Source organism: Mustela erminea, chromosome 12, assembly GCF_009829155.1.
Source record: "Mustela erminea isolate mMusErm1 chromosome 12, mMusErm1.Pri, whole genome shotgun sequence".
Taxonomy (NCBI): domain Eukaryota; kingdom Metazoa; phylum Chordata; class Mammalia; order Carnivora; family Mustelidae; genus Mustela; species Mustela erminea.
In genome coordinates this window covers 30,765,857-30,792,248 of record NC_045625.1, presented here as the reverse complement: position 1 = coordinate 30,792,248, position 26,392 = coordinate 30,765,857, and the positions used below count along the sequence as shown (strand labels likewise).

The 26,392-nt window shown below is 40.6% G+C and overlaps 1 protein-coding gene and 1 pseudogene across 2 annotated transcripts in view; one reads left to right on the top strand and one right to left on the bottom strand.

Moving 5' to 3' along the window:
• The window catches only part of INVS (inversin), a 166,135-nt gene that overhangs the window by 93,539 nt on the left and 46,204 nt on the right, over positions 1-26,392 (top strand). For both annotated transcript variants that reach the window (XM_032307961.1, XM_032307962.1), the window contains 5 exons: positions 2,282-2,453; positions 8,060-8,215; positions 8,602-8,831; positions 13,274-13,380; positions 22,496-22,708. In XM_032307961.1, coding sequence (XP_032163852.1) covers positions 2,282-2,453; positions 8,060-8,215; positions 8,602-8,831; positions 13,274-13,380; positions 22,496-22,708 — 878 coding nt within the window. The remainder of the gene's footprint in view (positions 1-2,281; positions 2,454-8,059; positions 8,216-8,601; positions 8,832-13,273; positions 13,381-22,495; positions 22,709-26,392) is intronic.
• On the bottom strand, positions 23,937-24,637 carry LOC116570835 (annotated as a pseudogene).

Here is a 26,392-nt window from a genome sequence, read left to right as displayed (position 1 = left end):
CACTCTAAAGAGGCTACAATTCCCTGTTAAGAAAACAGCAACAACGAGACCCACAAAAACTTCTGCAAACACTCATCGTTAAGAAAACATACCCAACAAGGGGTGCTTGGGTGGCTCATTGGGTTAAAGCCTCTGCCTTTGGCTCAGGTCATGATCCCAGGGTCCTGGGATGGAGCCCCGCATCGGGCTTTTTGCTCAGCAGGGAGCCTGCTTCCTCTCTCTCTCTGCCTGTCTCTCTGCCTACTTGTGATCTCTGTCAAATAAATAAATAAAATCATTAAAAAAAAGAAAATATACCCAATTAAAAAAATTTACAAATTAGTAAAAAGCAAACAAACCAGAACATTACCAACTTTTTAAAAATATAACTTATTATTTCTTTTTTTTTAAAAGATTTTATTTATTTATTTGACAGAGCGAGATCACAAGTAGGCAGAGAGGCAGGCAAAGAGAGGGAGGAGGAAGCAGGCTCCCCGCCAAGCAGAGAGCCCGATGTGGGACTTGATCCCAGGACCCTGAGATCATGACCTGAGCCAAAGGCAGAGGCTTAACCCACTGAGCCACCCAGGCGCCCTATTATTTCTTAAATTATGATAACGTTTCTATCATAATCAACAAGTCCAATGTAGTGGATACTCTTAGTTATCAGCTTCTAAAATCCATGTGTTTATTCGAATTTAGCATGTACTAGGCATATACCCTAGATCCCAGGAGCATGACATTGTAATGCCTCCGCAGCTCAACAATGAGTTTTAAGACTAGGAAGCAGTGTGTACAGTGGAAATTGTGCTGTGACTGAGCTCTGAGTTTTACTCCTATATCTGCCACCGATGTTTGTATGACCTTGAACCTAAATTTCTTCATCTGGAAAAAGAAGGGTTGCATGAGGCGAGTCCTTGAATTTCTTCCTGCTTTAGAATACTGAGCACCAACATTTGACATGTTTTTGGCCAGTTCACAGCATCCAGAATTTTCCTTTTTCTGAAAGAAAGCAGGAGCTCTATCCAAGCAGGAGTTACTATGATCACCCTAAAAGTTTGTAAGCATCTGAGGCTCAAGGAAGGAAACAATTTAAAATGCTGTGAATATTAGCCGCCATTAAAACTGTTAGGCACTCTTATCAACGATAGCCAAATTTCACAAAGAGCCCAAAGTGTCTATCGACTGATGAATGGATAAAGGAGATGAGGCATACATGTGACAGAGCATTACTGAGCCATGAAAAAGGATGAGATCTTGCCTTTTGCAACAACATGGATGGAGCCAAACAGTATTATGCTAAGTGAGATAAGACAGTCAAAGAAAGACAGATATCATATGATTTCACTCATGTGTAGAATTTAAGAAAGAAAACAGATGAACATAAGGGAAAAAAAGAGAGAGAGAGGCAAACCATAAAACAGACTCTTCACTATAAAGAATAAGCTGAGGGTGGCCAGAGGTGAGGTGGGGGGTTGGATGGGCTAAATGGGTTGATTGGGGTTAAGGAGGGCACTTGTGATGACTAACGGGTGTTGTATATAAATGATGAGTCACTAAATTCTACTGAAACTAATATACTATATGTTAACTAGCTGGAATGCAAATAAAAACTTGGAACTAAAAAACAAAATAAGACAATAAAATTGTCAGGTACTATTAGAATTACTGTGGGTCCTAATTTTTGTGTGATTCCATAGAGGAAGGACCTTGTATACAGGAATTGCTAAATAAATATTTGTTTAAATGAATTGAACACTGCATTTCTCAGTAGTCAATCATCATTATTAACAATAATTCAATAAATGCATTAAATAAATAATTAAATTTATAATAATGTAATAAATGCATTAAATATTTTTTACATTATAGTAACAAAACCACGAGAGAATGTATTAACCTCCTCTATAGGTATGGCTGAGTATACAGGTCTCTGCATGGAATGTCCAAGAAAACCTATAGTTTATTGTTGCTTATGACACTGAATACTTGTTAGTCTTTTAACTGTTATAAAATTTTAAAATTTGATTGGGGATGATCATTCTTAATTATGAGGATGTTGAATTGGGTGTTAGGTTATGTGTTTGAGATGCATGGAAACTAATACTAATATACAAAGAAAGAGGATTGTTACTTTCAATGGAAATTGTAGTTTCATTATTCATAAAAAGATAATTTCATTTGATTCAAAAGCAGGGAAAAATATTTTGTGTCTTAGTGGAAGTCACATATACCACTAGCTTTATAACCATAGAAAATGCCACCCTCTTGTCTCAATTTTTTTAATGAAGTTTTCTTACAGGAAACAGTTAAAGTATTTTTAAAACATCCTTCAGTGAAAGATGATTCAGACCTCGAAGGAAGAACATCCTTTATGTGGGCTGCTGGAAAAGGCAGTGATGATGTCCTTAGGACTATGCTGAGTTTAAAATCTGACATTGATATTAACATGGCAGACAAGTATGGAGGTACAGGTAAGAACCGGCAGACGCTTTTGGTTTGCTTTCTTTCGGGTTCCAAAGTGGATAGGTGCCCTAAAACTTATACAGTAGTGCCTGAAATCATTGTTCCTGTTCTAATATTGTTTAACTTGCAATTGTACTTGTTAAGTTGCAGCTATCAGGATATCACTCCAAAGGTTTTATTTCCTCCAAGTTCGATAGCTAAATTTAACTTGTGTTTCCACCAGGTGAATGGTGGCATTTGGTTTAAAACTCTGGTTGCTCCTGGTTGTTATATGCAACTGATGAATCACAAAACTCTATCTCTGAAAATAATAATATGATATATGTTAATTAATTGATTTTAAATAAAAAATTTAAAAAAAACAAAAACAAAATCTCTGCTTGCTCTTGGGATGCCTGGGTGGCTCAGTCGGTTAAGCATCTGACTTTTGGTTCTACCAGAAGTCATGATCTCAAGATCCTGGGATCAAGCCCTGCATCAGGCTTCCCATTGAGATTCTTTCTCTCTCCCTCCCTCAACTTGCTCTTTCTCTCTCTCTCTCTTTTTAAAATAGATAAATAAATCTTTTTTAAAAATAAAACTCTCAATACTCCTTAGACATGATTATAGGAACTCTTCTTATTTATCTTTGTGTAAAAAAAACCATAAGCCTGTACTTAAAACTATGTATATTTAGTAGTTATCAATTATATTTTCAAAAATGTAGAATCATATTTTAAGGAATAACATATCTAAGTATGTTCTCACCATTCTCATTTAATGTGCTCTTTTCTCAGATCTGAAGAACATTCCTTCCTCCCAAATCTCCCATTTTAGAGATGAGCCCCCATGACTCTTGAAGCTTCATAGCTTCACGTTAGATTTGCATCAAAGGCTCTCATAGATGCTTCTTTCTTTCTTTCTTTTTCTAATAAGAGAGCACTTTGTGCATTGGTTAATAAGGTATGAATTTTTTAGCTTTCATTGTCAACTTGGAAGTCCCTACCTCATATCCTAATTGCAAGTCTGAAAAAGAAAGACGATCACACAACAATAGCACAACAATACAGAACAGAATAAAAACTCAGCATCAAGCTTCTTGGTGTTATGTTTTTGTATTTGTAGAAGCATAGTAGAGCCATTTGCACCTATCAGTTGTCCAGGATAAGATCTTTCTTGGCTCCCAGAACTACTGATACAGCACTTAGTGGAGAGCAGGGTTATACCTAATAATCTCCATCCTATACCTAAACCATCACCCTTTCTAAATTTTTTTTTCAAAGTTTTTGGGTAATATCAATTCTAATAAAAGCTTTAACTGTCAAAAGTAATTCTTTAGCAAAGCTTTGCAGTAGACCTTAAGCTTCTTAAAGAAGGATATAGTGCATATATGTAGGACATTGGACTTATAAATGGAGTGAACATTTCATTTTTTGTCAGACTTCCATTAGTATGCAGACTTTCACTTTATCACTAGCTATCTTTTTAGTTTAACTTTTTCATGTATTTTAATAAAGTATGGTCAAGGATCGTTCCATCCTTTTAACCAAAGGTATCTTTCCGACGTGCACCATAGGTAGAGTTCAGACATAAATTGTTCTCAGATTCATTAATTCCCTGGCTCTTTCTCCTAAGGAAATTTTATTATATGTCAGACATGCCTTCCTGACATTTCTTTTCTTTAAAAATGAGTTTCTCGCCATCATCCCTCTACAGGGTTTTTCCTTCCCATGAAAAAGAGTTCTCATCAACAGCAACATACAGACATTATTTGGATCTTGATTCAAATAAGCTTTAAAAAAAAATTATAAAACAGGGGCGCCTGGGTGGCTCAGTGGGTTAAAGCCTCTGCCTTCGGCTCAGGTCATGATCTCAGGGTCCTGGGATCGAGCCCCACATCGGGCTCTCTGCCCCAGGGAGTCTGCTTCCCTCTCTCTCTGCCTGCCTCTCTGCCTACTTGTGATCTCTCTGTCAAATAAATAAATAAAATCTTAAAAAAAAATTATAAAACAATCAGGATAGTATGGGCACTTTCTAGATATTTGATATTACAGAATTTTTGTTAATGTTTTTTAGGTACAATAATAAGACTAGCTTTTCCTTGCAATGCCAAGGCTGGGGCTCTGCGGACCCCATTTCTGCTTTGCCAGTAGGTGCCCTGTTAGAATCCTCCTGTAGGGGGCAGTAGAGGGAACCTGGAAAACTGGAAGAATGGGATTACAACTTCCTGTCTGCTGGTTTCCTGTTCCTCCACAGGCTCCTCTTCTAGGCTTTTAAGTTTTAATAATCTATCTTCTTCTTTTCATTCCCATGGTCCTAGAATTGCTGGCTGTCTTCTGCATGTACTACCTCTGTGATCCCTTAGTGTTCCTTTTTTGTTTTTTTCCTTCTTTGGTCCATAGCTAACAATTCCTTATTTTTAACTCTCTCTGTTAAAGTTCTGGCATGGTTTCTGTCTCCTGAATGGACCCTGACTGATACAGTGGTTGTGGTGTTTGTTTGTTTGTTTGTTTTTTTAAGATTTTATCCATTTATTTGACAGAAATCACAAGTAGGCAGAGAGGCAGGCAGAGAGAGAGAGGAGGAAGCAGGCTCCCCGCTGAGCAGAGAGCCTGACTTGGGGCTTGATCCCAGGACTCTGGGACCATGACCCGAGCTGAAGGCAGAGGCTTTAACCCACTGAGCCACTCAGGCACCCCAGTGGTTGTGTTTTTAAAAAAGAAAAACAATGTCTTTTAGATACACTGTACTAAAATATTTACAAATGAAAGGCTAAGACTCTAGAATTTTATTCAAAACAAAAGTGGGGACAAGGGATGGCAGGTAGATGAAACAAGACCAGGAATCTACTGATTGTCCCTTAAGCTAGGGAATGGCTGTATTGCGTTCTCTAGATTACTGTCTTTTCTTTTAAATATGTTTGAAATTTTCCATAACAAAAAGTTAAATTAAAAAAAATTAGGGCTCCTCTGTAAATTTGTGATACCTTCTCAAAGAGGGAGCAATAATAGTTAAATCTAAGGTTACTTTAAAGTAATGTAAATGCAAATAGAAATGGGAAATTTCAATTGATAAGAAAATGAATTCTATCTTTTGCTTAGTCAGGATTTTGGGATGGTTTTGGTTTTTTGGTTTTTTTTTCAACGTTGACATTTATCTGAACAGTATTTATTCCATACTAACGCCACATCACACAATTGTAGAATTTTGCAATTAGAAAGTACATTAAAATCAAATCTAGTCCAGGGTTTTCCAAACCATATTTTTCAGAACAATAGGTATCTATAGAGTGCTTGAAGCATTACCAAGGGGGGCGGTTACTTAAGTGGGCAACCCTCCACCCCTGCTTTAGTCAGAACTGCTCAACTCTTACCAGTTTTATTTATTCATTTATTTATTTATCTATTTATTTATTTAGACAGACAGAGATCACAAGTAGGCAGAGAGGCAGGCAGAGAGAGGGAAGCAGGCTCCCTGCTGAGTAGAGAGCCCGATGCACGGCTTGATCCCAGAACCCTGGGATCATGACCTGAGCCGAAGGCAGAGGCTTTAACCCACTGAGCCACCCAGGCACCCGTCTTACCAGTTTTATATGCTGAATGTTTTATAAAGCTTCCTTTGGGGGCAGATGTATTCTTATGCTCTTAAAATGTGAAAGTCACCAAACTATCATAGATGTAGCACACTTAATCTACCTTACAACATTCCCACCGACGGTCTGTCAGCCTCTAGTGACATGGCTCCAATAGGGAGAACCCACTACTTCCGTCTTAACCTAACTTCTGTCAGAATGTCTTACACTGAGCCCAGATTTATCAAAGTGAACGTTCTGCTCTGTGCTATCTTCCACATGGCAGCACCTAAGACATTTGAAGTCTCTCACGCTCTTCTGAATTTTGTCTGGGCCAAACTAACATTTAGCCACGTAGATCAGGGTCCTCCAGCACAAATGCGTGTAAGAATTGCAAGGGTGTTTGTTTACATACAGATTCCCAGGCTATACAGACAAAAATCTGTTTCAGATCTTCTAAGTCCTATTGACTCCACCTCTAACGTATATCCTTAATCTTTCTGCTTCTCTTCAGCTCCACTCCTGCCAGCGCAGTTCCAGCCATCAGCCTTCTTTACTGAGCCTCCCGCAATAGTGTTCGCTGGTCTCCCTGCTTACGTTCTCACCTACTACAGTACGTTCTCTTGAAAGCAGCCAGAGTGATCTGATTAAGGCACCAGTCCAATGATATCACTCACCTGTGTGAAGTCCTTCAGGGCCTTCATCCCTGGACCTGTGCGGCCCCTTAGGATCTGGCCTTCTCGACCTTTCTGCCTTACTTCATTGTGTGGCAGCTTCCTTGCCTTCCCTCAGCACATAAAGTTGTTCCTGCTCTTGGACTAACTCTTCTCTTTGCTCGAACTACTTCCTCTCAAGATCTCCACATTGCTGACTCTCTGTGACCCGGGTCTCAGCTTCAGTGTCAGCTCCTTACCAAGGCTTTTCATCCCCACCCGTTCAAGGGGTCTCCCAGATACTCTGAACATCAAGATACCTCGTATTACTCCAGTCATACCGTCCACCATCATCTAATACTTTATCTGTTCGGTTTTTATTTTGCTTCTCCTGCTAGAACATAATCTTATCTATTTTGTTGTCTGCTGGATTCCCACCATTACATTCATACCCAGCCCATAGAAGGTTCTCACCAGATGCCCAGGAATCTGCACTTTTGTAGGCATCCTGGGTTTGCTCCTTGGATCACAGTTTATGAAAGAAACATTGTTATAGGCATTATAGGGCCAGGAGACTTAGAAGGAACTGGCCCAGGCCTCTAGACCGTCATGCTGGCAGACTCAGAATTTAAGGAGTCATGTATTTAAATAGAATTTAAAGCGTAATCCAGAGAGGACTGGCCTAAGTCAAGCACGAGAGGGGAGTAACACAGGCACAGGTCAGCAGAACCGAAACCCCCAAAGAATCAAAATTACTCTTTCAAACCCCAAAGGAAGGCACCAGAGAGGAGACCACGTTCCTCCTCAAGTTTTTTCTCTCTTGTTGAAACATATTGTTATTTCTTAAATTGGGCCCGGAGAAAATGAGTGACTTGCATTTGGAGCCACGTTGTATGAAAAATGCACTCAAGGCAGTTGGCTGTGCGCACCCCCTGGTACCACTCGGGTGCGCAGGCCACGGGCAGGAATAGCGCGGCTCAGCCCCTGAAGGACCCAGGGACTGCCGCTTCCCGTCGCACCAACCCCCGAGCATATGTTTATCGAGCGGGTTGGTGGGCAGAACTGCCTGCATCATTCAAATCATCTCTCTCTGTCCATTTTGGTTCCCTCACCTCCTTAGAGGGAGGAAAAGACGAACTGGTAACCGAGGAAGGGAAAGCATCCAGACCCTTAGGATGGAAAGGAAGAAACAGTGAGATGAGAAAGGTAGAAGGACCAGGAAAGTGGAAGTAGTGCCTACGACTAGAAAGGAAGACTGAAATCTATAGGAGTGAACAGGAGGGAGTCCTGAAGATTCAACTGCATTTAGCCAGAATGATGAGGACATCAGAAGAGGAGGCGCGGTACTGTGTCGTAAGGAAAAGGCGAAGCTGTTACCCAAGCTTCGGTTGCTCTCTGTCGCTCTTTTCAGCCTTACATGCCGCTGCCCTGTCCGGCCACGTCAGCACCGTGAAGTTACTGCTGGAAAACAATGCTCAGGTGGATGCCACCGACGTCATGAAGCATACCCCGCTCTTCCGAGCCTGCGAGATGGGACACAAAGATGTGATTCAGACGCTTATTAAAGGTTCGTTAGTAAGGGTGCTCCTACTAAGTCACTCTCAAAAGGTAGGAATTTTTCCAGGCGCTGTTTGAAACTCCGCTTACAGAGCAGAGGGCCGCCTGGTGGGGGCCTGGGGTCACTCGGAGCTCCACCTGTTGCGTGGTTTGGGAAAAGCCACTTCACCTGCCCAATCCTGTTTCACTTCGTATAAAAGAAAAATGACTCCTGCCCTGACCAACTTACAGGCTTACTGTAAAACTCTGAAGGAGGTAATATACACGGAGGTATGTTGCTAAGAGTACGAGTAAAGCATTGAAGGGACTGTTGTTACATTTTTTTTTTCAGACTTCTGTTCTTTTTGATCGATGCTCTCTCTTTTGGACATTGTCATTATATTTTTGCTTTTTCAGGTGGAGCAAGGGTAGATTTAGTTGATCAGGACGGACATTCTCTTCTACACTGGGCAGCACTGGGAGGAAATGCTGATGTTTGCCAGATATTGATAGAAAACAAGATCAATCCAAATGTGCAAGATTACGCGGGACGAACCCCTTTGCAGTGTGCGGCGTACGGCGGCTACATCAACTGCATGGCTGTGCTCATGGAAAATAACGCAGACCCCAATATTCAAGACAAAGAGGTAGACAGTCTAGACCTTTCTATGTTGCTTGCTCGCAGAGGTTCAGAATATTTCTTTGTCATTAACTAAAATAAAGTAAAACCTTTTCCCAAACAGATAACTTACAAATTTATCTGTTAATTAAAAATGAGTTTTGGGGTGCCTGGGTGGCTCTGTGGGTTGAGACTCTGCCTTTGGCTCAGGTCATGATCCCAGGGTCCTGGGATGGAGCCCCGCATTGCACTGGGCTCTCTGCTCAGCAGGGAGCCTGCTTCCCCTCTCTCTCTCTCTCTCTCTCTGCCTGCCTGTCTGCCTACTTGTGATCTCTCTTTCTCTGTCAAATAAATAAATTAAATCTTTTTTAAAATGAGTTTTAATTTTTCCCTGTTTTCCTTCTACTTCTTGTCTATATCCATATATACCTTAACAAAGTCATAACAGAGAATGGGAATAATTTTATAACTTTCATAAAATATAGATACATGACATCTGTGTATGGATGTATATACATATATGTATGTGTGTGTGTATATATATATATATATATATGATATTTCACAGACCACATTTTGTTCACTTAAAATCATCACCAGTATTTTCTCATTTGGTGCATCATCTTCTGCATAATCATAGATGCGGCGTATTCCAAAGTTCTAGGACCTTTGTGTAATAACTCATTCAGTTCTTACAGCAACTCTGTAAAGGAGTTGCTATTATTATTCCCATTTACAGGTGACAAAATTGAAGCTTGGAGCTCACCCAATTACCCTAAGGTGGACAACAGTGGCAGGGCTGTTGTGGGGTGTCACGGTCCAAACTATGCCTGTAACCCCAATTTTAGAATTAAGTAATTTCTTATTGCTGGGTACTTTCCATTGTTATAGATCATGTTTCATTAATCATTGTTGTGCATTTAACTTTTCTTTGTTATTTCCCTAGAATAATTTCCCCAAGTGAGATTATTTATTATTGGTATGTGAATGTGACTGGGCTCTGATATATACTGTTGAACTGATCCTTTTAAAAGATTTTATTTATTTATTTGAGAAAGAGAGCATGCACCTGAGCAGGGGTGGGAGCAGGGGGAGATGGAAAGAGAGAGAATCCCAAGCAGACTCCCCATGGAGCATGGAGCCTGACTCGGGACTCCATCTCATGACCCTGGGATCATGACCTGAACTAAAATCAGGAGTTGGTTGCTCAACCAGCTGAGCCACCCAGGTGCCCCTGTTGGATGGATTTTTTTTTAAAGATTTTATTTATTTATTTGACAGAGAGAGAGATCACAAGTAAGCAAAGAGACAGGCAGAGAGAGAGGGGGAAGTGGCCTCCCTACTGAGCAGAGAACCCAATGCAGGGCTCAGTCCCAGGACCCTGGGATCATGCACTGAGCCAGAGGCAGAGGCTTAACCCACTGAGCCACCCAGGCGTCCCTGTTGAATGGATTTTTAAACCATGTGGCTTAATTTCCCCTCCCCAGCTATGCAGTATTGTATTAACGTCTCTCAGTTTAGCCAGTATTGATATTTTTTGCTACTTTAATTACATTAAGTCTTCAAAAATACTAGCATATCATGTTTTCTAAGCCAGAAAATACATTTTCTATTAATTAATTCAATAAATGCTTTTCAAGATTTTTCCTATCTGTGGGACACCTGGGTGGCTCAGTCGGTTATGCATCTGCCTTCAGCTCAGGTCATGATCCCAGGGTCCTGGGATTGAGTCCCACACCAGGCTCCCTGTTCAGCAAGAAGTCTGCTTCTCTCTCTGCCTGCTGTTCCCTCTGCTTGTGCTCATTCTTTCCTTGTCTCTCTCAATCTAATAAATAAAATCTTTAAAAAAGGATTCTTCCTTTATGTAAAAGTGACATAATGAAAAATATATGAAATAATGTTCCTTGTCCCCAGGTCATTAGAAATGAATCTTTTGTAATCTGTAGTACATTTTACGTTGTTTTTACAAGTTACTGGTTTCTTACAGAAGTAGTATATACTAAGCTACTTTCCATTTCTGTTAGTTTTCATGTTTTGGATTATCTGTATAAACAGTGTATCATTTGTGAATAGTATGCCTTAATTGAACTAACTAATACCTCCAGCACAGTGTCAAATAGAATTGGTGATAGTTGACATCCTTAATTCATTCTGGTTTTTCAAGGGGAAAGCTTGAAATATTTCACCACTGAATATGATATTTGCTATAGGTTCCCTTATATTACTAATTGCTAAGAATTGGGTTTTTTTTAAATTCACAGCTGTTTAATTTTTGTCAGATACTATTTCTGCATCTTCCAACATGATTTTTCACCTCTTTGCCATTAATATGGTGAATTAAAAAGAGTCAGGAAATAGTTCCTCTTATTCTCTTACAGAATTTCCGTAATATTGGTATCACTTCTTTCTTAAATATTTGTAAGAATTCCCTGGTGAAGCCATCTGGCCTAGTGGTATTCTTTGTATCAAAGGTATTAATAACTAATTCAGTGTCATTTGTAATTATAAGACATTCAGATTTCTAATCATTTTCTTTTCAGCTTTGGTAAGTTGCATTTTCTGAGAAATTTATCCATTTTATTAACATATCATATATATTTGCATAAAGTTGGTCCTATAATCTCTTACCTTCTTTATGAATATAAGACCTTTAGTGACTTCCTCTTATTCGTTTCATATATTGGTAATGTGTGTTGCCCCTTTTCTTTTTAAAAAATTTTTTTCATCTTATTCATCTTTTCAAAGGACTTACTTCTTTGTTGAATTTTCTATATTTTGAGTTGTTTAGTATTTCATTGGTGTTTACTCTTTATTATTTCCTGCCGTCTACTTTCCTCAGGTTTAATTTACTATTTTTTTAAAAGATTCTTTTGATAGAAGTTTAAATCATTGATTTTTTTCAATATTCATTTCCAGTATATGTATTTAATCATGCTTCTTATTCTAAGCACTGCTTTAACTTTATCCTAAAAGTTTAGATAAGTTGTACCATCACTATTATTCAGCTCAAATATTTTCTAGTTTCTATTCTGATTTGTTACTTAACCCATAGGTTATTGAGAAGCATATTGCTTAATTTCCAGGGGGTTGGGCATTTCCTCTTTATCTTTTGGCAAATGACTTTATTGGTTTCCTCTTGCTGTTATAATAAATTACCACAAACTTAGTGGCTTAGAACAACACAAGTTTTTAATCTTACTCTTCTGGATGTTGAAAATTCTGAAATGGGTCTCGCTGGGCTAAAAATCAAAGTGTTGGCAAAACTATGTCCTTTTGGAAGCTCTAGGGGAGAAGCTCTTTGTTTTTCCAGCTTCTCGATGCTGCTGTCATTCCTTGGCTTGTGGTCTCATTCCCCCATCGTCAAACCTAGCAGTGACTGACCGAGTCTCTCTCACACTGCGTCACCCCTCCTTCCCTTTCAAGGACCCTTATGATTACATTGGGCCTATTCGGATAATCCAGGATAATCTCCTCATTAGCAAACTTAATTCCATCTGTAATCTTAATTTCCCCTTTCCAATAACACAACACAGTTACAGATTCTAGAGATTAGGATGTAGACCTTTGCAAAGGCATTTATTCTGTCTAGCATACTGATTTGTAACTTAAACTTTACTGTGGTCAAAAACAGTCAGAATAACAGAATTATTTTATTTTCTTTTAGAATTATTTTAATCCTTCAAAGTCCCTTTAGGACTCTCTTTGTGGCCCAGTATATGATTGACTTTGGTAAATGCTCTATGTGCACTTGAAAAGAATACTAATTGTGTCATAGTTGGATGCAAAATTTTATATGTATTATTTAGGTCAAAGTTTTTTACTGTATTGTTCAGGTCTTCTGTGTCTTTACTGTCCTTTCATTTATTTGTTCTAGGAACTATTATAGAAGATGGGTTAAAAATCTCTCACTGATTATGGATTTGACCATATCCCCTTTTAATTTTATCATTTTATGTTCTGTATATTTAAAAGCTGTGTTAGTGAATGCATACAGATTTAGGGTTGTGGTATCTTCCTCTCTGATTCCTTTAAAACTATGAAATATCCCTCTTGTATCTCTAGCAATGGTTCATGTCTTCTTTATCTTTCATGATATTGAATTGTTTTAAGAATACAGGTCATTTATTTTTGTAGAATCTCACTCCATTTGAGTTTGCCTTATGATTCCTCATAATTAGATTTACGTTTAACATTTTTGGTTGGAGTATTGAAATATTTGGTTGGGTGAAACTGAATCCTTCTCAGGGTATCACCTCTGGAAAAACCATGTGTTTAATATCATCTTAACATGATATTAATTTTGATCACTTAGTTAAGATACCATCCATTTTCTCCACTGTATATTTAATATTTTCCCCTTTTGTAATTAAGCAGTTTGGGAGAATTGTTTGTATTTTTGAGTTAGCATCAATAACTGTGTGTCCAAAAATACCTATTCCAGATATACCTGATTTTATTTCGTGCTTACAGGGAAGAACAGCTTTGCACTGGTCCTGTAACAACGGATACCTTGATGCTATTAAATTACTACTAGACTTTGCTGCTTTCCCTAATCAGATGGAAAACAATGAAGAAAGGTAAGTTGTTGACAAAAAGAATGTGTTTCCATTCAACTCACTTCCTTTCTGCTCTATTAAAAAACTTCAAGTTGAGATACTAGTTCAGAAGTACTAGGTATACTCATAAGGAAATGTTACATGAAGAAATCCTAAACCAGAAAGAAAGAATAAAAGTTCATGTAGTGTTGATTTAGAATCATGGGACTTTATAGTTATTCAGAATTTTAGATTTACCTCTGGAAAGCTCACAAACTACAGAGGAGGAAATGTGTTCTTTTGGCTTGTGGCTCCATCAGGGGAGTCCTGATGGACTGGGCCTAGGAATGGGTCATATGTTCAAGACATTTCTCTGGATGAACAGGATCTTATCAGGTAGTAGATAGAGATGCCACCATGTGGCATGAAGAGACAAGGAGAAGGTGGGGTGACTGACTGACACAGGATTCACAGAGCTCGGCTGGAGTTATGCCCAAGGGCCCAACCCCCTTAAAAAGGACCGGACACAGTGCGAAGTCTAAGCAGGAGAGGTTCTTGGTGGGCTTGGGTCTAAGAAGATTCTGATCATCTGTCAGTGACAGCCACGTTTGTGATGAGACTTCCACACCTGAGCTCCAGTCAGGTCTGTGCCTTGGTTGTTGTCGCTGCTGTAACTCCAGCGGCTCTCCCTCTGACACCGTGCCCCTCCCCCAGAGCCACCACCACTTCTTGCAGGAGATGGCAGACCTTGTGGAGAAGGAGGAGCTTTCTCTAGGCCACCTGCCTCCGAAACCTGCTCCTCCTTTCTGGGCTGAACCCTTTTATCTCTCCCACTTCTTTCGGAACCTCTCCCCATTAGTGATGGCCTCCAGTTATTTTCTGAGGTTTGTCTTCTCTGCCTGTAAAGCCCTCCTTCTCTGGGTGGGTCCGCACTGCCCCATTTCCTCTTGCTCACAGGTCGAGCTTTCACGGTCTGGCGTCCATCCTCACACTGACGCTGACACCGTGCTGACTGGTCACTGACAGACTCACTAACAAATCCTACGCCGGTCCCTCTGTCCACTCTCACCGACCTGTCTGTGTCACCCGATTCTGTTGACCGCCCCCTTCTTTACCATACTGGGACCGTATCTTCTCTAAGCTTCCTCAACAGTATATTTTCCTGATTCCCTACCGGTCATGTCTGCTCCTTCTCCATTTATTTTAGCTCCTTTTCCATTTTTTATTTATTATCATTTTTTAAAAAATATAAACTCTTCAGGGCCTGGGTCTTTCTCTCAAGTCCATCTCCTTGGGCTCTCTGACCTACCACCGAGGCTTTGGGAGTCACCTGGGGGCCGGGGAGTTCTAAATCTCTCCTTCAGGCTCAGTGTCTCTCCTCAGTCCCCACTGCCATCTCTTCATGACCAGCACTGTCGTCTAGTCTTGCCCTCTGACGCATTCCTGGGACTGTCAAAATGCTTCCTCCCTGTTTTCCTCCCTTTGAACTAGCCCCCATTCGGTTCATCTGCTTCCAAAGTAGCCTCCCTAAATCACATTTCTTTTTTTTTAAAGATTTTATTTTATTTTTTTAAGATGTTATTTGTTTATTTGACAGACAGAGATCACAAGTAGACAGAGAGGCAGGCAGAGAGAGAGGAAGGGAAGCAGGCTCCCTGCTGAGCAGAGAGCTCGATGCGGGGCTCGATCCCAGGACCCTGGGATCATGACCTGAGCCGAAGGCAGTGGCTTAACCCACTGAGCCACCCAGGCGCCCCCTAAATCACATTTCTAATGTGATTATTAGTCATGGCCTTCCTCCACTCAAACGCAGTCTCGCCTGAGAGGATTGTTCTGGTCCCAGAGGCATGTGTTCCAAACACTGTTCTCCCCTACACTGTGAGTTTGTATAGCACTTGGCACATTTCGCTTTATATTATAATTTTATGTAAACTGTCTTCCATATTAGCGGAGAACTCCTGAAGACCATTGTCATCTCCGTGTTGCTCACAGTACTTTCCAAGAAGTAGATAGTCAGTAAAGAACTGTTGCGTTGTTAGGCTCCCAGTACCATCCCCTGCCAAATGGCTGCATTAGAAACTTCTGGAATTTTTTGAGTACATACAGAATTAAATAAACCAGACTAGTATGTCTAACTTTGAGAAGGGTTATGTAAAGAACTCTCTCTATTATCGTCAAATGACAACTGTAAAGCCAAAAAGACTCGAAGATTTAGAGGTTTGGACATTCAAGGAAGCTGGAACGCCAAGCAGAATCCTCAGGGCTGAGGTTTTGACATTAAACCAGATACGTGAAGGAGCAGATTTCTCTCTTTGAAACACTAAAAAAACAGAGAATGGGAAGATTAAGAATCCTAAAAATTAGTGGTGATTTATTTCTATTATAAAGGATTTATTCTCTAACATATTTATCTAACAGCCTGTTTCCTGTTTTCTTAGGAGACAATAAAAATGTTTATTTTTGTAATTCAAGTCCTGTTTCTATGGTAAGACATGAATTTTAGGCCTAGGAAAGAATATGAGTTACAGTGCTTACTGCCTCCTAGAGTAAACGTATGTTAATTACAGACCGAAAGACCACGGGAAAAATCCTCCTAGCTGTACTTGCCAATCTACAGATGAAGATGGACAGTGGCAATATCCCAGCCTCCTCTAATGTTTCATCAGCAATGCACCTTGATGTACAAATGTCAGAACCTGACACTGCCTTTTATGTTTATTGACATTCCAGTTTAGGCATTCCCCTCATCCCATCAGACCAGTGCTGCATGGCAAGTCCAATTGTATCTTATATCTGGTCTTTATCTACATTGTTTCTTGACTGGTTACCATCAGTGTAGTGCTAATTTTTACTTCTCATGCATTGACACCAACCTCTGAATGTGCACTGTATAGACATAATTTTTGCCAACTACTGCTGGCTTTCAGTCAATAACTATCTGACAGCCACCCTCCCAACATCGATGGGAATATTCACAGCACTTGAATGTTTCTAAATTGAATCTGGAGTGAAGAAAGATTCAGTAGTAATAGTTACAGCATGGTCAGTGCCTAAACACTAAGGCATAGACTTCAGTCTTAAAATCTCTCAAGATATTTGGACTGTGTTTCCCTAAATCAAATATTGACGGAGAATCCTAATTTGAATAAACCAATTATAAAAAACACTTTTTTGAGAAAATCGGGGAAATTTGTATTTGGAATAGGTACTAGATTTTGCTGAGGAATTCCTATTAATTTTGTTAATACCATAATGACATTGTGCTTATGTCTGTTTTATTTATTGATGAATACTGAAATGCACAGACATTAAAAATTTTAGAATTTTAAATTTTAAATTTTAGAATTTAAAAATCAAAGAATTTTAGAATTTGCTTTAAAGCAGTTGAGCAAAAATAATAAGGAAGGGGCTAGAGGAAGCAAATGTGGCAGAAATGTTGCTAATTGTTAAATTTGGGTAATAAGCATATAAATGATGATGCTATTCTCTCTACTTTTGCTTATGCTTGAAGTTTCTCATAATAGAAATACAGTTTTTCCATGATAAAGGTATTTAAAACATTTGAAATGCAATTTTCCATCCACAAGCCCTGAGAGATATAGGAAAAGCAGAGGTCAGGCCTTACTTTCATAAATAGGTTTTGATAATCCTGCTTGTATATTGTGTGATAGATGCCCCGTATTAGTAATTATAGAAAAGATGACCAAGCTTACTACATACATATGTTATTTGCACATTGATTTGAGAAGCACTTTAATTCTGTTAGAGATTTATACTCAAAAACTGATAGACGTCTGTGGAAGGATGACTGAACAGGGAGTCGTATGGTCTTAGTTTGGGTCTGGGTTCTGCAGGGAACTAGTTACATAACCTTCTGCAAGTTGCTTAGTCGTTCTGGATCTGTTGACTCATTTATAAAAGGAAGGTGATAGACTAAATGACCTCTCAAATTCCATTTAGCTCTACTATCACGGAGTTCTGTGACTCTGATAATTTTTTCCATTGGGGAGAGTACAGTCATGAAAGGCATTTTAAAATACATAGTGATTACGCTTCATCACCGTATCACCATAGTGTATACCTGAAACTAATTTAGCACTCTATGTTTATGACACTGGACTTAAAAATTTAAAATAGTAACAAATCTTTTTCAAATAGATTATATAGTGAAAATTTTTTAAGTTCTTCTGAATTTAAAAGATGCCATCTACTTACGAATAATGTTTCTTTGGGGAACCTGGGTGGTTCAGTTCATTAAGCGTCTGCCTTCAGCTCAGGTCATGATCCCAGGTCCTGGAAATGAGCCCTGAGCCCCCCATCTGGCTCCCTGCTCAGTGGGAAGCCTGCTTCTCCCTCTCCCACTCCCTCTGCCTGTGTTCCTTCTCTTGCTGTGTCTCTCTGTGTCAAATAAATAAATAAAATCTTTTAAATAAATAAATAAATACTGTTTTAAAGTTTATGCAGGCACCTCTGCTTTCTGGCCTTCTGGTCCCTGGACAGGAGAGGCAAATCAAGATGTCCTAAAATGAGAGTTTCTTAATTTTAGTATTTGGGACTTCTTTCTGAATTTGGTTTCCTCCTAGAAGTGACCAAATCATTCTTTTGCTTATATTGAGAAATATCCTCCTTTTATGTCTGACCAACTGTCAGGTGACTTTTGAAAAGAGAAAATTTCTATAATCACTGGACGGTTTTCTGTGTCTAATCGTGCATCCGTATAATCATCAGTGTTTCCACCTCATAAATCAGCTGATGATGTCTTCCTCGCACCTCTGATTGCACTGGAGTAGTAACACCCACCCAGACAGGACTCAGATCCCTGGCAACCATTTGGCGGTCCTAACTACTAGTTTGGGTCCTATGGAAATGATATTGAGGACGTGCGACCACAGTGTCACCAACCCTGCTGCAAGGGTGTCCTAGCATAAGACCAACAGCAGCTGACATTTATTAATGGCCTCTTTTATGCAAGGCACAGTATTATCCTCTTTGTACTTATTATTTCCTTTCCTTCTTGTGCCAAGTCTGCAATGAGGAAAGGTAAGCGGGTTAAGAAGTGACAGCGTTACCATTGCTGGAAGGTAGAACTGGGTTGTTTGGTTTTTTTTAACTTCAATTTTTGTATTTTTTGCACTGTTGGAATTCTTTAAATATGTGTCGTTATTGCAAAGTAACCATTTTAAAAAGTAATACCTGACGAGATAATAATATTGGTTAATTCTAAGGGTGAGAATATAGATGACCATTATGTTCTTCTGTGTATTCATCTGATTATTTTGTATTTCTAAAAATAGAGAAGATATATTGTAAGAAAGGAATTTGCCTAAAATTATGCATCTAGAAAGTAGCCAGTTGAGATTAAAATATACAAGCATCTGACAATACAACTCATCTTTTCTAAATAATATATTTGTAAAAAAGGTATGGACAGTGTACAAAATGTAAAAGGCATGAAAACTAAGTGTGCCCCACCCCCACCACCCCCAACCCCCTGGCCTCAGAGACAACCAGCATCCTTCCCAGGGACGTCACCTCCACGAATTTCTTGGTAAACTTCTAGAGATATCTTTTACATAGATAAGAATACAGAGATATGTTCTTTTTCATACAAATGGAGCATGCCAGAATACTGCTCTGGGTTTTTTAAAGATTTATTTATTCTACAGAGAGAGAGACCTGGAGGAGGGGCAGAGGGAAAGAGAGTCTTTGTTTACTAACATAATGTATTACTTGTTTCAGGGGTACAGGTCTGTGATTCATCAGTCTTACACAATTCACAGCACTCACTACAACACATACCCTTCCCAGTGTCCCTCACCCAGCCACCCCATCACTCCCAACCCCCTACACTCCAGCAACCCTCAGTTTGTTTCCTGAGATTAAGAGTCTCTTACGGGTTTGTCTCCTTCTCTGGTTTCATCTTGTTTCATTTTTTCCTCCCTTCCACTGTGATCCTCTGCCTTATTTCTCAAATTCCACATATCATTGATATCATATGATAACTGTCTTTCTCTGATTGACTTATTTCGCTTAGCCTAATACCTTCTAGTTCCATCCATGTCGTTGCAAATGGCAAGGTTTCAGTTTTTGATGGCTGCATAATATCCTGTTGTGTATATATACCACATCTTCTTTATCCATTCATCTATTGATGGACATCTAGGCTCTTTCCATAGTTTGGTTGCTGTGGACATTGCTGCCTTAGGGAAATCCTCACTAACATCTGTCATTTCCTGACTTGTTAATTTTAGCCACTCTGACTGGTGTGAGGTGGTATCTCACTGTGGTTTTGATTTGTATTTCCCTGATGCCGAGTGATGTTGAGCACTTTTTCATGTGTCTGTTGACCTTCTGGAAGTCTTCTTTGCAGAAATGTCTGTTCATGTCTTCTGCCCATTTCTTGATTGGATTATTTTTTCCTGGGGTCTTGAGCTTGGTAAATTCTTTATATATTTTGAATACTAACCCTTTATCTGATATGTCATTAGCAAATATCTTTTCCCATTTTGTCAGTTGTCTTTGGTTTTGTTGACCATTTCCTTTGCTGTGCAAGAGCTTTTTATCTTGATGAAGTCCCAGTAGTTCATTTTGGCCCTTCCCTTGCCTTCGGCGATGTTCTTAGGAAGAAGTTGCTGCAGCTGAGGTCAAAGAGGTTGCTGCCTGTGTTCACCTCTAAGATTTTGATGGTTTCCTGTCTCATATTTAGGTCTTCCACCCATTTTGAATTTATCTTTGTGTGTTGTGTAAGAAAGTGGTCCAGTTTCATTCATCTACATGTGACTGTCCAATTTTCCCAACACTCTTGTTAAAGAGACTTTTTTCCATTGGACATTCTTTCCTGCTTTGTCGAAGATTAGTTGACCATAGAGTTGAGGGTCCATTTCTGGGGTCTCTATTTTGTTCCACTGATCTATGTGTCTGTTTTTGTGCCAGTACCATACTGTCTTGATGATGACAGCTTTGTAATAGAGCTTGAAGCCTGGAATTGTGATGTCACCAATTTTGGTTTTCTTTTTCAAAATTCCTCTGGCTATTCACAGTCTTTTCTGGTTCCATACAAATTTTAGGATTATTTGTTCCATTTCTGTGAAAAAAGGTGATGGCATTTTGATAGGGATTACATTAAATGTGTAGATTGTTCTGGGTAGCATAGCCATCTTAACAATATGTTTTCTTGGAACACCTGGGTGGCTCAGTCGGTTAAGTGTCTGCTTTCAGCTCAGGTCACGATCCCGATCAAGCCCTGCACTGGGCTCCTTGCTCAGCGGGGAGCCTGCTTCTCCCTCTGCCTGTTCCTCCCTTTGCTTGTGCTCTCTCTCTCTCTCTGACAAATAAATAAAATCTTTTTAAAAAATCAATATTTTTTCTCCCAATCCGTGAGCATGGAACATTTTTCCATTTCTTTGTGTCTTCCTCAATTTCTTTCATGACTATTCTACTATAGTTTTCTGAGTACAGATTCTTGGTCTCTTTGGTTAGGTTTATTCCTAGCTATCTTATAGTTTTGGGTGCAATTGTAAATGGGATTGACTCCTTAATTTCTCTTTCTTCTGTCTGGCTTTTGATGTATAGAAATGCAACTGATTTCTGTGCATTGATTTTATATCCTGACACTTTACTGAATTTCTGTATGAGTTCTAGCAGTTTTAGGGTGGAGTCTTTGGGTTTTCCCAGAGAAAGAGTCTTAAGGAGACTCTATGCTGAACGTGGAGCCTGATGCCAGGCTCTACCTCATGACCTGGCGATCATGACCTGAGCTGAAATTAAGAGTTACTTAACCAACTAAGCCACCTAAGTGCCCCAGTACTGCTCCATTATTATTTCTCCTTCTCCTTCTCCTTCTCCTCCCACTCCTCCTCCTCCTCCTCCTCCTTCTTCTTCTTTTTCTTCTTCTTCTTTTTTCCATTTTCTTCATGTAACATGTAACAAGATATCCAGGACGTTGTTCCTTATTTATTCATATGCCACAGCACAGCTGTGACCACATCACACAAATGGCCTGCACTTTATGTAAGAGGTGCTCTGTTGGTAGATACTGAGGTCATCTCCACTCTTTCACTGTTTCAGACTGTGCTTCTATCAATATCCTTGTACAGAAAGCATCTCATTCACGAGAGCAGGTCTATGGGATGTATGCCTGCAAGGGACATGTCGAAGGACAGGTGCATGAATAATGTTGACAGATCTTGCTAAATTGTTCTCTCTACAGATTAAAGTAGCATATAGAGAGCCTGTCTCTCTGCATCCTTGCCAGCATAGTGTGTTATTAAACTTTCTGATCCTCATTTATCTGATCATTAAAGTACTCTCTTTGTTCGTCCTAATGTGTCTTTCTCTTAAATGGGTGAGGTTGAACATATTTCTGTATATTTAGGAGCCATTAGTATTTCCTATTCTGGGAACTATCTTTTATCTTTGTTCTTGATGACTTTTTTGCCCTGGAAAATTTTGCCATTTTTATATAGTTGGATTTATCATTTTCTCTTATGTTTTGAGTTTTGTATCATTTTTATTAGAAAAGACCTTTCCTTCCCAATTTTTAAAAAATCTTCCATGGTTTCTTCTAGTACTTTCATGGTTTCTTTTTCTATATTTAGGTCTTTGGTTCATTCAGGATTCATTTTGGCATAAAATGTGATATAAGAATCACTTTTTTTATTCCACATGGCTATGCAATTGGCCCAACACTACTCAGTAACCCATGCCTTTTGATTTAAAGGGCCAACCTCATCATAGACTAAATTTCACCATTCAGAGATGTATGTTTTCATTTTGTAAGCATTAACTATCAGTTGTCCTGGGCTTAAACTTACAAATCTCACAGGATATTATCCACAGTACTTTTTCAGATCAGAGTGGGTTATTATTTGGCACGTGGGGGAAAAGAAAAGTGATCCTGTGTCCCTACAGCCCCCAATTTGTGAGCCAGCAAGCAAGACTCGGAACCATCCTGGTCAGCAGCACAGAACACCTGACCCCAGCTCCGCCCTTGTTTTGTTCCCTCAGAGAAAAAAGGAACAGCCCTGGAGCACAGAACTTAGCCTTGCCTGAGGAGCAGCCCCCATCCCAGAGTGAAATTTCTTTCTGCTGCATAATATGGTCAGGTAACTGTACCTCTGACTCCATTCCAACACTTAAAAATACCGTCCTGCTTCAGGTACACTCCCCTGGACTACGCTTTGCTGGGTGAGCGCCACGAAGTGATCCAGTTCATGTTGGAGCACGGTGCCCTGTCCATCGCAGCCATTCAGGACATCGCCGCCTTCAAAATCCAGGCAGTCTACAAAGGGTACAAGGTCAGAAAAGCTTTCCGAGACCGGAAAAATCTCCTCATGAAGCATGAACAGTTGAGAAAAGATGCTGCTGCCAAGTAAGTCTGAGCTGTGGAAATTGTGTTTGTTTGTTTGTTTGTTTTAAGACTTTATTTATTTGACATAGTTGGAGAGAGAGAGAGAGAGCACAAGCAGGGGGAGCAGCAGAGGGAGAGGGAGAAGCAGACTCACTGCTGAGCAAGGAGCCCGATGCGGGGCTCCATCCCAGGACCCGGGGATCATGACCTGAGCCGAAGACAGGCGCTTAATGACTGAGTCACCCAGGTGCCCCAAGGACTGTGTTCTTTCACCTCTGGGAATCAGGAGAGAAGGGGTCGGGTTGGGGAGCAGCCTGGAGAGGGAGTTCAGAGAGGATCGAAATAATGCTGATCCCTGTACCGTGTCACTGCCCTACTTCTGCCCGCCGGGCCTGCACAGCACAGCAGCTACAGTGAAGGACAAGAGCCTAATCTCTGCTCAGTGGCTGTTCCTCCAGGTTAGCCCCTGATGTTCCAACATAGGGACACACCTAGGCTACAGCCACCCTGGCGAGGAGTCGGGGGTGGGAGGTTACCTACAGGAAGCTGCTCCCCCTCCTGCCTTTCCTGCCTTTCCACAAGAAACTGACACCAGCTAGCCGACCTCACTAGAAGTGTCTGGTTTTGATTTGATTAAAGCAACCAACTTGTGTAAATACCTTGCCCTCCCCTCCCCTTCCTGCCCCCGCGCAAACAAATCTTTGCTAATTAATGTAACTTATTCAAGAAATATTGACTGAATTCTTGGTACATACAAAACTCTTGGCTGGAGCCTTTGGAGAAAATAGTGACGAAAAGCAAAGTGCTTGCTCCAAGGACCTCACACTTTTTAGGTAATGTTACAGAATGTGTAAAATAGTCATTTGTGCCTAGTATATATACGTTGTGATTATTTTACCATAAGTGATAGATTTTTAGACTGTGCCTTGGTTTTCCTTCTTGATTACCTTTGTTGGGTACTTCATTTATTTGTTTACTGACTTACTATTCACTTACTTACTTTTTTTAAGAAAGGAGTTGTAGCTGCTTTTTTTTTTTTTTAAGATTTTATTTATTTATTTGACAGAGAGACATCACAGTAGGCAGAGAGGCGGGGTGGGGGGCGGTGGAGCGAGGGGCAGGGGAGGGGGAAGCAGGCTTCCCACCGAGCAGAGAGCCCGATGCAGGGCTTGATCCCATGACCCTGAGATCATGACCTCAGAAGACAGAGGCTATCTAACCCACTGAGCCACCCAGATACCCCACTTACTTACTTACTTTTATTTGCATTTATCCTCTGCAGTATGAATTCCTGGGCCATAAGGTTTTGTTTCTTCAGTTTCTTCTGGGATATCTTTTCCTCCTGGGCAAACTCCTGTTCTGGTTTAGGAACAATCTGCTCCTTTTCAGTGGGGATCATCTCGGTGCAGCAGGGAGAGAGCATGTGTGGGTTAATTGGGCCTCAAGCCCTGTAAGTTCCACACCAAGTCTCAGGCACTTTCTTGACCAGGTTATGCTCCATGACCAGAGAATCTGCATCTAAACCCTTCAGGTCAGCATGACTCCCCGTATTTTTAAGCATGGGCAGGAAAAATTCAGCACTCTCTTTGGGCCACCGACCCTGTGTGCATCCCCACTGTTTGTCCCGGCCACACGGACCAACTCCACCATTGTCATGATGGAATGGCACGCATTGCTTCTGCAGAGTGACATCCTTCCTGTACCTGGTGGCATTCCGGATACGCACACCCTAGATGGCCTGGGCAGTTTCATGTGTGTTCTTAAAGTGAACATGAAGATTTGAACCTCTTGATTTGCATGATTTTGTACAGTTTTCTGGGCTGAGCAAATAACAAACCATTTTCAGAGATCACCTCAGGGTGCTTAGGGGAAGCGGAAGAGCGGTGGCTCCTGGGAGAATGCATGAGAACCCCCGCTGGGTAGTTTAAACAGCAGGAGAAGAATGCTGCATCGGTAGGTGTAGACGCCAAAACCTCTGATGGGATAGACAACTGACTGGTAACTTCCTGGCTGCACCTTAAATGTTTCCCAATCTTGAATCCTTCCAATCTTGCCCACAAGGGGGAAGCATAAGTGTAATAAATAATCATCTAAAATAATAATAAAAAGCAGGATAAATCTTTTTAGTGAAAAGTTAAATACCACTGTGAATGGGGATGCTGACCATAATGGCAGCTTTGGGTAGGTAGGACCGACGGAAAGAGCCCAGTTTCTGTGAGTGAAGCCACCACAGTTAGCGGCACCCTCGGGAACCTGACCTTGCACTGTTCTCTTTGTGAGGCTTTCTTCTCTTCACTTATGACCAGAGGATCCAGTTTAACCTAAGGTCTGTCTACGTGCCTCTTTTTCCGGCCTTACAGAAGTTCCCAGCACGAGAGTGACCGCTCTAAGTGGGGAATGCACGTGGCACATGATCCCGAGTTGCAAGTTAAAGATTCCCCGCAAGGGCCAGAGCGTGGTTTCTCCTTCTAGCTTATGTTTTCATAAACTCCAGTTTTAACGTGCGAGAGTCTGTTTTTAGGATTTGAAATCATACCTACCTGAATATGAGGTGGGATTCTACAAAGTCAACTTGACTGACTTTGTACGTCCCCCCCACCCCCCCTAAGGAGCCTATTCGTCCAAATGCATTTCACTTTGTCATTATAGAGAGGGGGGCCCAGAGTCCCCAGACTCCCTTTCCAGCAGAATAGAGGGTCTGTGGCGAAACACAGCATTCCTCTCTCTGTGTCTCAGTTTTTTCATCTGTGAGACACAACAGGTTAGACCAGCTGACTTGAAGACAGTCTCCAGGTCTGTGGAAACCCCTGGATCTTCACTGTTAACGATCTCAGCCTCTCCCTCCTCTCCTTTGCCCCTGGTGCTGCCCAGAGGCCACATGCCCAGCGCCGAGAGTTCGGACATGCTCTGCTGGGTCAGTGTAGAGCCGAGAACCAGGAATCCATTTGTCAGAAGATTTCCTATACAGTGGACGGCCTTTCACATCAGGACATGCTTAAAGAGAGTCGTAAGATTTTTTTTTCTTTTCCTGACTAGGCCTTCTGTGACTCCCAGCCGTGAGGGCTTGAAAGGGTGAGGGGCTTCAGGAACCATCTTGTCCAGCCCCCCACTAGTTGTTATCCTGGTTAGCGTCATGGAAGGTGTGTCCTCCTTGTCCTAGTGCTTCGTTTCTGAAGCTCATTTTTAAAAACCCTTTTACGTGGGAGCTGTGCTTACTGTGATATGTCTGAAATTGCCCAAACTGGAAACTTATAATCTCCTTTCCTGTTTCTCAGTCACAGTCCTTTCTTTATTAGGTGTCATTATTGGAAGTAAACAAATTTCTCACAGTCTGACCATCACCTTTTACAGTTCTTGGGGCATCGAGCTCCAAGGGAAATATTTAAATGGAAAAGAAACTGATTTCATTTGTTTTAATTTTATTTCTCAAAAGTTATTTCTTAAGATCTGAGCCAGTGTTTAATTTCGCCTCCGGTTTTTGCTTTAAGGAACAAAAAATCAGAATGTTAACTTCAGTCCTTGCCACTGCCGCCTCCCTGGCTAAGGCGACCCAGACACGTCCTGTCACCTGGCGTACCTCTCCCGGCGTGGCTCGTTAGGAGGGCTCGGATCACCTTCCTTAAAGCAATGATGTGAAGGGAGCTTATGAAAGTTAAAATTACTTTCATTTACTGAGAGAGAAATTGAGAGAGTGAAGTTTTAGTC